Source organism: Barbatula barbatula (assembly GCF_947034865.1).
Source record: "Barbatula barbatula genome assembly, chromosome: 8".
NCBI classification, from domain to species: domain Eukaryota; kingdom Metazoa; phylum Chordata; class Actinopteri; order Cypriniformes; family Nemacheilidae; genus Barbatula; species Barbatula barbatula.
In genome coordinates, this window is record NC_136771.1 from 17294835 (window position 1) to 17306910 (window position 12076).

The 12076-nt window shown below is 39.2% G+C and overlaps 1 protein-coding gene across 1 annotated transcript in view; it reads left to right on the forward strand.

The window, feature by feature from the left end:
* Positions 1-12076, forward strand: part of lrba (LPS-responsive vesicle trafficking, beach and anchor containing) — a 193011-nt gene that overhangs the window by 53806 nt on the left and 127129 nt on the right. The window contains exons 23-29 of the mRNA XM_079462381.1: positions 25-200; positions 590-743; positions 1433-1613; positions 3595-3716; positions 4092-4199; positions 5438-5579; positions 5677-6013. Coding sequence (XP_079318507.1) covers positions 25-200; positions 590-743; positions 1433-1613; positions 3595-3716; positions 4092-4199; positions 5438-5579; positions 5677-6013 — 1220 coding nt within the window. The remainder of the gene's footprint in view (positions 1-24; positions 201-589; positions 744-1432; positions 1614-3594; positions 3717-4091; positions 4200-5437; positions 5580-5676; positions 6014-12076) is intronic.

Below are 12076 nucleotides of genomic sequence, written 5' to 3' on the forward strand. Positions count from 1 at the left end.
GAACGTCTATTATTGTCTATGTAGAACGTGAGCCAAAATCAGGCGCCTGTCCCAGGTGCATCAGGCCAGGATAATGAGGGCTCGTCTTCAGGACGCTCCACCATGTTCCGTATCCCAGAGTTTAAGTGGTCACACATGCACCAGCGTCTTCTGACCGACCTCCTTTTCTCCATCGAGACAGATGTACAGATGTGGAGAAGGTGAGAGAATGCTAAGAGCCGAAGGTCAAAATCACATACAAAATTACTCCTGAGTTGACATTGACTATAGTAGCTATAGAGTTGGTGTGTCTACACAGCTTTACTTGAGAGAATAAAACTGAGAAAAAATAAGAGAACAATCAGACATTCCCCTTGTCTGCTGTGGATTAGATGAGTTGACAGTTCTGTCTCAAACACTTTGGTTAATCCAGTATTGTGACTGTATATAGGAATGAGTCTTTAATTTGTACTTTTCTTAAATATATAAATCCTAACATAACCCTCTGCTAGCCTATCGATAGCTGTGCGTGAAGTTCTAGCACTGTTAGTTATTTCCTTTCTAAAATTTGTATCATAATATTATAATATTACCTGACATCTCCCCACAGTCATTCCACTAAGACGGTAATGGATTTCGTGAACAGCAGTGAGAATGTGGTGTTCGTACACAACACCGTTCATCTGGTCTCTCAAGTGGTGGATAATCTGATCATGGCCTGTGGAGGAATCCTTCCCCTACTATCTGCAGCCACTTCCTCTACGGTCAGTGTGTGTGCATGTGTCTGTCTCTAAATACCTAAAGTGAAAATTATTTTGTTGATTTATTCACATTCAGGTCATCTTATATGTAGATGACATTGTTATTTCATTAGAATGTTAAAAATATAGTGATTCATTAATGAAAATCTACAGATGGGCAATTCCAGCGTTATGGATGTGACATCAGAAAAACATCAATCTACGTGCAAGTCTACATGAAAATGGCACTTACCTGACTAAGTAAAATCAATCATGCTCATAAAATAAAACAAATGCTTTAGAAACCCTCAAATGTCAAGATCTGTGCTGTTAGTAGTAAAAGCCTTTGGTAAAAACTTTTTTTCTTTATTCACGGAATTGCCCAGATGCCATTTCTCTGAGATTTCAGAAACAAATAGTTGAGGTGGTTCAGAAGCAAGAATGTCAAACAGAGTTGTGAATTGTTGATGACAGCTTTTCATTTTAACATGGAGGACAACCCTTACATGGTCTGACACAGTGTACATATTAGATGATGAGATCTCCTTAGACACCCAACCTGTGTGCTGACCTGCTGTAATGTCTGCTCATGAACGCATCATTCTTTCCACAGCAGTTCATTATTAATTTAGCTAATGCAGTTTTTAATAACTGCTTTGCTTTTGCAGTATGATGATAAAGGTAATAATGATGATGGTGATATTGTCTTTCAGCATGAGCTGGAGAACATTGAGCCGTCTCAGGGTTTGGCTGTGGAGGCCTCACTGATGTTTATGCAGAGGTTGATCAATCTCGTGGACGTACTGATCTTTACCAGCTCGCTCAACTTCACTGAGATCGAGGCGGAGAAGAACATGTCCTCTGGAGGCATCTTAAGACAATGTCTACGCTTGGGTATATCTTTATTAGTTTTTCTATTATCTGGATGTATCAGTGTTTATTTCAGTTTGCTCCTTATTTTTCATCCCCTTTTCATGTTTTAGTTCTGTCTTTCAAATGTTCTATTGTATCGTACAATATCTATTGTATTCCATACTTTCATCTTCACTTTTTTTTATTCTTTGATTTCTCTCTGTTGGCTCATTTGGTTGAGGTAATAACTGCCCTTCCTTCCTTCCTTCTCTCTCTCTCTCTCTCTCTCTCTCTCTCTCTCTCTCTCTCTCTCTCTCATATGAGTTCTTTGATAGTGTTATTATAAGCCCTCTATACTGCAGTGCTCTAAAATGACGAACATCATCAGCCCATTGACTATAATGGTTGTTTTGTAGCCTGAGGCACCTCCTCTTTTATGTGTCTATGTATCACAAATGCTACTTCAGTGTTATAGCCCACATAACTGAAATCCAGACATTCAGATTGGTTGCATTATTCATTTCTCTCTCTCTCTACACACAAACACACACACACACACTCCACATGACCCTCCCTGAAGCTATGTAGACACCATCAAACTCCCTCTCCTCTAAGTATCAGTTTTACGCACCGCTCCCCTTCCTCTACACCACATCGACTTTTCCACCGCTCAGAGCCTCGGAACAAAATGGCCGACTTGTTAAATCGACTCGACATTGTGCAGCAAGGGTATGCCGGAGCTTCCTGATTGGTTTAGTGAGACATAACCCGAAGCCTGTTTTTAGGAGGGATGAAAGTATAAAATTAATATTTGATGAGGTCTGCCAGCATGTAATCTGATTTGGGATCTGTAACAAGGTTTCGCTCACATCTCTACTTCGCTCGCTCGCCACTCTCTCTCTCGCTCCAATTCACTCTCTCACTCGCTCTTAAACGACTAGAGCGATCTAATGGAAAAAGCTGGTTGCTGGAATAATACCTACAGTATAATCTTAGCGTTTCAGAGTTTACATTTGTCACTTGTCAAGGTTTTGAGAGGATAGAGGGTTGAATAGTGACACACGGACACACAAAACGCACGCAGTCGTACACACAAAACGCACGCAGTCAAACACACACGCTGCTGCGCTGAAATCATGTGCAGTTGATTCGATTAAAAACGCTGGAGAATGTACTCTAGTGGGGTTTTTTTCTTACACACACGCTTCATTCTACTCTTACATGAGGCGTGCAATACATCGAAAATAATTGCATGTTTTATGTGCCGTGGTGGAAACACCCCCAAAAATATTCTGAATTATTCATGCCAAGTTAGGTACCTAGTTGGGATTTGGGGGGTATAGATATCTTGAAGCCAAATTTGTGTTATTACCATTGCTCTTGTGTTTTTGAGAATTAAAATACACATGGTGTCACTATTTATATAGTATTTCCTATATGATGATACCTTAAAGGTTCAGTGTATGAAATTAAGTGGCATCTACTGGTGATGTAGCGAAATGCAACCAATGGGGCACTCTACTGCTCACCCCCTCCCTTTCGAAGCGCTACGGTGGCTGACACAGGACTAAGATGTCACGTTTTCGCTTCCTTGCCAAAGGAAATAACAAATTTATGAAACGCTGTTCTGTATATCAGTATGTGCGTTTAAGGCTACTGTAGAAACAACATGATGAATTCTATGTAAGGGGATAAAAATAGCTCATTCTAAGGTAATAAACATAACGCTTCATTATGTTAGGTCTTTTTACACCTCTTAAGACAAGTTATGTATAATTAAGTGCATTTCTGTCAATAGATCCTCCAAAACATTACACACTGGACCTTAAAATTGTGAAGTTGGCTGTATCATCTGCTTATGCCTGTAGTTGTTTCGACTGTCTTTAGGTTAGGTTGGCATGTCTTTTTTCGATGCTATATTATGGCCTTTTCATCTGTTCCTCTCACATCATGTTTCTTTCAGTCTGTGTAGCTTTTCCTTCAGGTTACCCATCATATCCACCTCTCTCTCTCTCCCCCTCAGTGTGCTCGATGGCTGTGAGAAACTGTCTGGAATGTCAGCAGCACACTCTGGGTATGTCTGGTGCAGAGAGCAGCCGTGGACAGCAAAGCCTTCTGGGAGCCGCCAAGTCTATACCAGCACAGGCAAGTTCAACATTCTGCCAAGGTTACCTGTGTCTCTCTTACTCTCTCACTCCCTCTCTGTCCTATTCAGCTTTTATTTCAGTCATTTTTAATGGGACTTTTGGTCTGTGGCCTTAGGTTTGATTCTCGCAATTCCAGTAAAAACACTTTGTGTTGCTGATCGTGTTGTGTTACCCACACTCACAGCTCATTTATTATTTAGACTTTTTGCCAAACTGTTGCATTAATGTCTCCGCGCTTCAAGACTTTTAAACATGCAACAGCGATTCAAAGAAAACATTGACCTGTATGGACTGCTGCATTGACAGGAACATTCCTGTATATTTCTCTACAAATCTGACTGAATGAGATTTTGTCTGTGTGCGTGTTTTACAGAGTCCTGTGGACATCGTCACAGGAGGGATGTCTCCTGTCAGAGATTTAGACCGGCTCCTGCAGGACATGGACATCAATCGTCTCCGTGCTGTTGTGTTCAGAGACATAGTGAGTCTCTTAACTCAGTATGCAGCTCTCATTGCTCAAAACTGAAATTCATTTGAAAAATTTTTTTTTGCTATAATGTGTGTGATATGGCCAAATACAAATCTGTGGCACACTATAAACATACATTATGATTACATCTAAAAAACAACTATTTTCTAGGTATGCACAATAAATTATCGGCCATATCGGTATCGGACGATAAACGGTCATTTTTAATTATAATAGCCGATATATTGTAGCCGATAAACCATAAATAATTTCCTCTGGTTGAACTTAAGCTGGGCGCTGCTCACGGTTAAAATACTGTACAGTACTGACTTTCTGTCATGATCATTCACTTACTCTTATTATAGGAACAAAAGCATATTGTTTGACTGCTTTCTGTCTTGTTAGACAGGCTATTAAGAACACTTTAATGAGTTACTCTGGAAGAACATCTATAATTTGTTTATTGAATAAAAAATATACCAGAAAAGTTTGAAGGTTTATGAATCGCTAACTAGTATAAAGTAGGCTTGGTGCATGATTTTCAGGGAAATAAATAATAACTTACGGTTACCTTGTTTTTTGCAGTGAATGTTTTCAAATAAAAGCAGTTGTCCACTTTTTGCCTATTGTTTCAGTCTTAGGGAATTTTATATTCATACTTAGATACTGTATATCGGCCAATATATCGGTTATCGGCTTTTTATCTTATATTTTGATGGAAATGTGATGGGTGAAGTGATATTTAAAAAAAAAAGATATATATTTTTTTTAAATTGTCTCGCTTAGGCCAAATTCATAGCATTTCTAAGCATTTTACGTAAGCAAAATTAAGTAATGAAATGGAAATGTGTCTTTCATATAGCCAGAAGAATATGTTTTGTTCCTTTTTTTTGTTGACAATAAAGTATCTTGAAGAAACATTCATATACTTTTATTGTCACATACTGTACACAGCGATACACATTCATTTGCTTTGAGTTTGTGTCCATACAATAGAAGTGAATGGGTACCACTGTTGTTCGGACACCATCATTATTTGAAAGATCTACTCTTGTGTTCTGTGGAAGAAAGTCATACGGGCAAATTTTTTGTGAACTTTCCCTTTAATCTATTAAGATATACAACTTTTTTCAATTTCATGAAAAACAGCCAATTTGGACATCGGAAGGACAGCGACGATATATCAGTTTATTTACAGTGTAAAGAGCTTATGAGCAGCATTTGTGAGTTGAGCTTGTGTTGTTTTGTAGGAGGACAGTAAACAAGCTCAGTTCCTGGCACTGGCTGTGGTCTACTTCATCTCTGTGCTCATGGTGTCCAAATATCGTGACATCTTGGAGCCGCACAATGACAAGAAACATGTCGAACGAACACACTCTAACAGAAGTACAGGTAACATTCTAAACCCACTCACATCACTGTTCTAAGATTAGCATGTAGCATATAGCACATATATTTACTCCTCTGTTCATGTTTGTGTGTTTTGCAGAAAGTGTTCAGTCTGATTTCGAGAACGGTCTATCTCCCTGCCGACAAGATTCTAGCTTCAAGAAAGACAAGACTCCTAGTGATGGTGAGACACAGGCTGGGCCGGACGCTGTTTCCGAGGCCCTGTCCACCATCTCCTCCGAGGTCAGAAAGGGTCAAGAGGTCGCAGAAAAAGACAGCAAAGGGAAGAACGTGAACGTCAAGGATATTTTGAGAAGCCTCGTCAGTGCGCCGTCTGATGACATCGTGGTGGATCCCAGCCTCTTACCACCAACATTTTTGGGTGCTCTGGGTGACGTCACCCGTGATCAGTCCGTCCAGTTCCACTCTTTCGACAGGTGAGTGGCAAGCGTTAACATACACTTGTCTAGAGCTTACTGTTTACGGCTGTAGTTGTCTCGATGGTTTCTATAAGAGTGTGCTATGTCAGGAGTCTGTGATGTCATTTTATGACGGGCTTCCCGCAGAGTGCCTGTCTGCTGCTGTGGGAAGTGTGCCGTACACAAACAACCTTACAAAGCCCATCAAAACAAGCCTCAGGAGACATGTGTGCACACAAGCACATCCACTTGACCAGTCTGGAGCCCTGTATTTGCCCCAGCGTTTGTGTTACTAACACACACACACACACCGCCCCAATGTTTGTGTCATATTCACTTTAAATTATGCTACTGCCTTGCATAAGCGTCCTCAATAAAGTGAAATCAATAACCTAATAAAAAGTTAACTAGTTGACCTTAAAAAGAAAGAAAGAAAAAGAACGACCGGTCAACCATCCTGACGCAACCCTAGGGTGTCTGCACATGAAGAGGATGAAAGATTTAATGGGTTACTTCTGTATGTTTTGTAATGATTTTTGTACACGTCCGTTTTTTAAATGACCTGTAGCATTACTGCTGCTCTATAGGGACTGTGGGGTGCTTTGGGAAACAAGATCCATACCTATGTGTTGGCAGACGTCTGCAGTGTCTGGTTTTTATTTTCTGCATTGTTCGTGCATCAGTTTGGCATTACCAGAGAGGGATTATAACAAAAGAAAAGGAGAATGAGAGAGAAATAAAAAAGAGGAGAGCATTTTGTGTTGGAAATTGAAAGCAGTACGTCTTTCCATCTCTATGTTTACCTTCTGCTCCTGACATCTCTTCTCCTTCCTCACCCCTCCGGGCATCTGCGAGACATCCCTCTGATCTGGTCTGCTGTTTTATCTGAGGAATGCTCCATCAGGTATCACGCTGCTCCTGGTATCAGAGCGGGGATTACACTGGCTCCTGCAGAAGATGAGCTCAGCGGTTTAACACCGCTGTTTTCCTCTACGGAAACATTACCAGAACGCTTTGAGCGCTGGACTTTGAAAGCTGAGGACTTTAGTCAGTCTGAGATCTCTTCAACAGCCTTTTTCTGTGACACAAGGTTCATGTGTTCTTCCGTGCAGATGAAAGTTAAACAAGTGAGCAACAGATTGTGATCTGGCTGAAGACGTTACTTCATCTTAAATGGCAAGGGAATGGAGACGTGTTGATCAGTCTTGCTGCGTTTAACCATTCACACATCACTTTCTAAAGATTGTACCAGCATGCATTTGTGCACAATCACTTAGCAGTGTGTCCGAGCACATGGGCTGGTATGATTGAATCCCAGAAGATTTATGAGCGTTATATATGGAAAAAATAACTGGGTGTCCCAGATAAAACAGACCTGGGGTCAAGGGGAAAACAGACGTTACATTTATTTACTATCAACAACATCCTGATTTCGCCATATGTCTTTCTTGCGCCGCTCGTTTTGACATAAAGTCTGCAAATATTTGCTGATAGGATGCAGAGACCGGTGGATAGTGTGATGTGTTAGACGAAATTAGATTTATACTCGCACAAATAAATACGGCTGGAGAGGCATTTGGGATTTTTCAAATAGTACAGTGATGCCCAGAGATAAGGAAATGTGTATTAAGAATGTTGTTGTTCTTTAAAGGGACAGTTCACCCAAAAAGGAATTCTGTCATGAATTACTGATCCTATTGTCATATCAAAAACCTGTATGACTTTCTTTCTTCTGCAGAACACAAAATAAGATATTTTGAAGAATGTTGGTAACAGGCACTTGCATTGGTTTTGTGTCTATACAGTAGTTGTGAATGGGTGCCTGCGGTATTCTGTTACCATCTTTTTTTGTACTGCAGAAAAAAGAAAGTCATACAGTTATGAAATGACAACAATTAAATTCTTCTATTCTATTTTATTTATATAGCGCTTTTCACAATGAGCATTGTTCCAAAGCAACTTGACAGGGAAAATAAGAAAAACTGAAAAACACAGTTTATCGAACAAGCAAGATTATTCTCCCGGTGGTATATTTAGCATGAAGTGAATGCTTGGCTTAAAATATGTGTCTTAAATCTAGATTTAAATTGGCAGAGTGTGTCTGACCCTCGAATAGCATCGCGAAGGCCATTCTAGAGTTAATGTGCTACGTATGAGAAAGCTCGACTCCCCCCCCTCTTGGTGGATTTAGTTATTATAGGTGTTATCAAAACAGTTTAGAGATGTCTTGACGTAACAAATGCATGAATAAGCTTCTCTGTTTGCTAGTAATGTTTCCAAGAGGCAGCATGTATATGGAGAATAGCAAGGGTCCTAGAACCGATCCCTGAGGTAATCCATAAATTAGCTGCGTTAGATTTGATGATTCACCATTTAAATGGACAAATTGATGTCTGTCTGATAAGTAAGATCTGAACCATTGTAGTGCCTGTCCCTCAATACAGGTATAATTGTGTAAGCGATCTAGAAGTATGTTATGGTCTACGGTATCAAACACAGCACTAAGGTCAAGTAGGACCAGGAGTGAGATGTTACCTTTATCTGATGCTATAAGCAGGTCGTTTGTAATTTTAACGAGCGCAGTTTCAGTGCTATGACGCTGTATAAAGCCTGACTCGTGTATGTCATTGTTTTGTAAGAAAGAGCACAACTCCCAAGGTATGGGAGATTTGAAGTCAGTCTATAGTTTCCTAGTTCATTTGGATCTTAATTTGGTTTCTTGTTTAGAGGCTTAATGACGGCCATCTTAAAGAGTCCTGGGACATAGCCTAGATTAATTGACGAGTTGGTAATGTTATAAATGGGCTCAATTGCAACGGGTTTAGTTGGTATGGGGTCTAATAAGCAAGTTGTAGGTTTAGATGTTGCAATAAGTAACAACAGAGCGAGATTGTCATTTTTTGGGTGTACTAACCTTTTTAATGCAGTAATATTATTATACAGTAATACAGTGGGGCAAAAAGTATTTAGTCAGCCACCAATTGTGCAAGTTCTCCCACTTAAAAAGATGAGAGAGGCCTGTAATTTCCATCATAGGTACACTTCAACTATGAGAGAAAGAATGAGAATCACATTGTCTGATTTGTAATTTATTTATTTGCAAATTATGGTGGAAAATAAGTATTTGGTCAATAACAAAAGTTAATCTCAATACTTTGTTTTATACCCTTTGTTGGCAATGACAGAGGTCAAACGTTTTCTGTAAGTCTCCACAAGGTTTTTACACACTGTTGCTGGTAGTTTGGCTCATTCCTCCATGCAGATTTCCTCTAGAGCAGTGATGTTTTTGGGCTGTCGCTGGACAACACGGATTTTCAACTCCCTCCAAAGATTTTCTATGGGGTTGAGATCTCATCATTTTAAGTGGGAGAACTTGCACAATTGGTGGCTGACTAAATACTTTTTTTCCCCTCTGTATCTGTGTATCACAAGAATAAATAAAGCTCCTATATTAAAACTGTCGTTAAAAAATAATTCAACCCTGAAAATGTCATGTTACAGTTGAACAATTTAAAAAAAAAAAAGATTGTTTTAATATATTTTGATAGGGGTGCAAACAGAAGAGGTTGTTTTTTTGGTCAGACTTTACAGTAGACATGCATCCATCTCCTGAGTTCCATTTCTCACACACATTTCCTTGCACATGACCTCGAATCCGAGCAGATTACGGGAAACATGATGTTTAAATGTCGTCTCCGGGAGTGTTGGTTAAAACTGCTAAATAATTCAGGGTGTGGAATTCAAGCTGGACGGAGGCTGGTGGGCACTGGCCTCCGCTCGGCCGCTCTACACCTGGCAGCTCTGATTAATTGACAGCGGTAGTGAGCCGGGGCTAAGTGTGCCTAATGGTGTACTGAATAATTTAAATCCTGCACCTTTGAGCAGATGGATGTTCACCCCCACCTCCTTCAGCAGCTGTCCACTCCACCCTTCGCAACCGGTCAGTTCTAAACATGCACTTGAGAGGCAGAAGATTTTAATAGAGATGTTGGAGAAAAGAAGTGGTGCAGTAAATACTGCTGCTTCGTGAGAGATGCTTTTAGTCTGAAGTTTAAAGAGTGTTCCGCAATCTGATTACAGAGATAGTTCATCCCAAAATGAAAATTCTGTCATCATTTACCCTCAATTGTTTCCGAACCTGTATACAATTCTTTGTTCTGCCAAACACAAAGGAAGATATTTGGAAGAATGTCAGAAGCCCCCCATTAACTGTTGTAGTAGGGAAAATACATGGGAGTCAATGGGGGATGAGATCTGTTTGGTTACTGACATTCTTCCAAATATCTTCCTTTTTGTTTAAAAAAGACATTTATACAGGTTTGGAACAATCTAAGGGTGAGTAAATGATGACAGAATATTAATTTTTCTTAATATTCTCTGTTAGCACAAAAATACCCATATAGTTAAAAAACAGAAAAATTTGTTGTGTCCTTAGTGGAGTACTCTACCATCTAGTGTATGAATTTATTTATACAAAGAAGGCGTAGAATAGCACAAAAGCTACGTGGAATGCACCGTTGGTCTAGTTTCTAGTTTTACATGTCAGTCCCACTGCTTTTCCCATCCTACTGTGCAGTTTGTTTTCGTAAAAAGCTGTAAAAAGCATCCGAGCAGTTGCCTATGGCTGTTTGAAACTAGGGAGACATCGATCAGCTGTTTTGAGGCTTTTTACTTTTTTACTGCTTTAGAATTTGGTGGAAATCCCTTTTGGATGATAGCTTAAAATGTTACTGTAACGGCAGTATTGCTGTGTGTTATTATGGGGAGTCTTGATTTACTGGCATGAGAACCTCCTGCAACGCTTGAAACCGTCTCAGACCGCTCTTATCTGATATTAGCGTGACTCTGTATGTCTGGAGCATCTCTCTATGGATGTGTTTGGGAGAGGAGCTGGTGATTGTGTAGCATTACCCCCTCTGTCAACACTGATAAACTCAACACTGGCCACTGTGAAAGACCAGAACTCTGTCACGGCTCTAAGTTGATATCAACTGTTTCCTTTTTTACTTCAGTGATGGCATGATGCAACCTCTGAAATGACATCATGTTGTGTAGATTTCAAACCAACGTATGTCTATGAAGAGACCCATGCACATATGGGCAACAACTGGATTGGATATCACGTGCCAAAGCATTGGGTTTTTTGTTTTCACGAATGATGGATTTTGCTGTGCATGCACTGTTTAGTGATTTTAAAGCTGTACTGTATAAAACAGGATTGAAGACAGTGTTTCGTCCACCTGAAAACTCACAATATGATGAATTGATCTTCAATAGAACACAATTTGATAAACTTATAGTTCACCTAACTCAAACTTTGGAACACGCCAAAATGTATAACTTTTTTCACGAGCTTGCATTTCCAGTCTTCTGCTATTACATGCGTATAAACTAAAGAAGTAAATGGATTGAAAAGTCTAATGTGACCGGCAGAATTAGGGATGTGTTGCCGTGGTTACTTACAATGACTTTTTAATGTTTCTTTTCTGGTTTACATCAGTCTATTTCATGTGCTCCTTCCTTTGGTGATACATACACAGTTGATGATACACAGATTTGGTACAAAGAAACAAAATGGTACAAAATCGTTTCGGTGTATCAAACTCAGCACTTCATATTATATTTTACACATTTAACCCCAAGCGTGATAACAGAGTAGTTCATAGTATTTTTGCGCTTTTTAGAACAATAGTAGTCACTAAAACAATACAGTGCAAATGGATGAAAGAAATGTATTTTCAATTTAGTTTTTTTGTTTAACCAGTTTCATGAAGTAGCCACCTGGCATCCATTTCTAACAGTATTAAAGAACTTTCCATATATGATTATTTTCGGCTGCATTTGCTTCACTCTGGTCATTTATTAACAAAACAAACACAAAGAAAGAAAGAAAAGAAAACAAAAAACAATACAAAGAAAGACAAAGCACTACAAGATAAAGCAATACAATACAAAACATTCAAATGTATATTATTATTAGAAAAATAATATTTATTAAGTAAATATTTCCTAATTATTAATACATCTCATGCTCTTCCACGTTGGTATGCTTTTTTTTCAGAGAAATAAAGATATAACTAT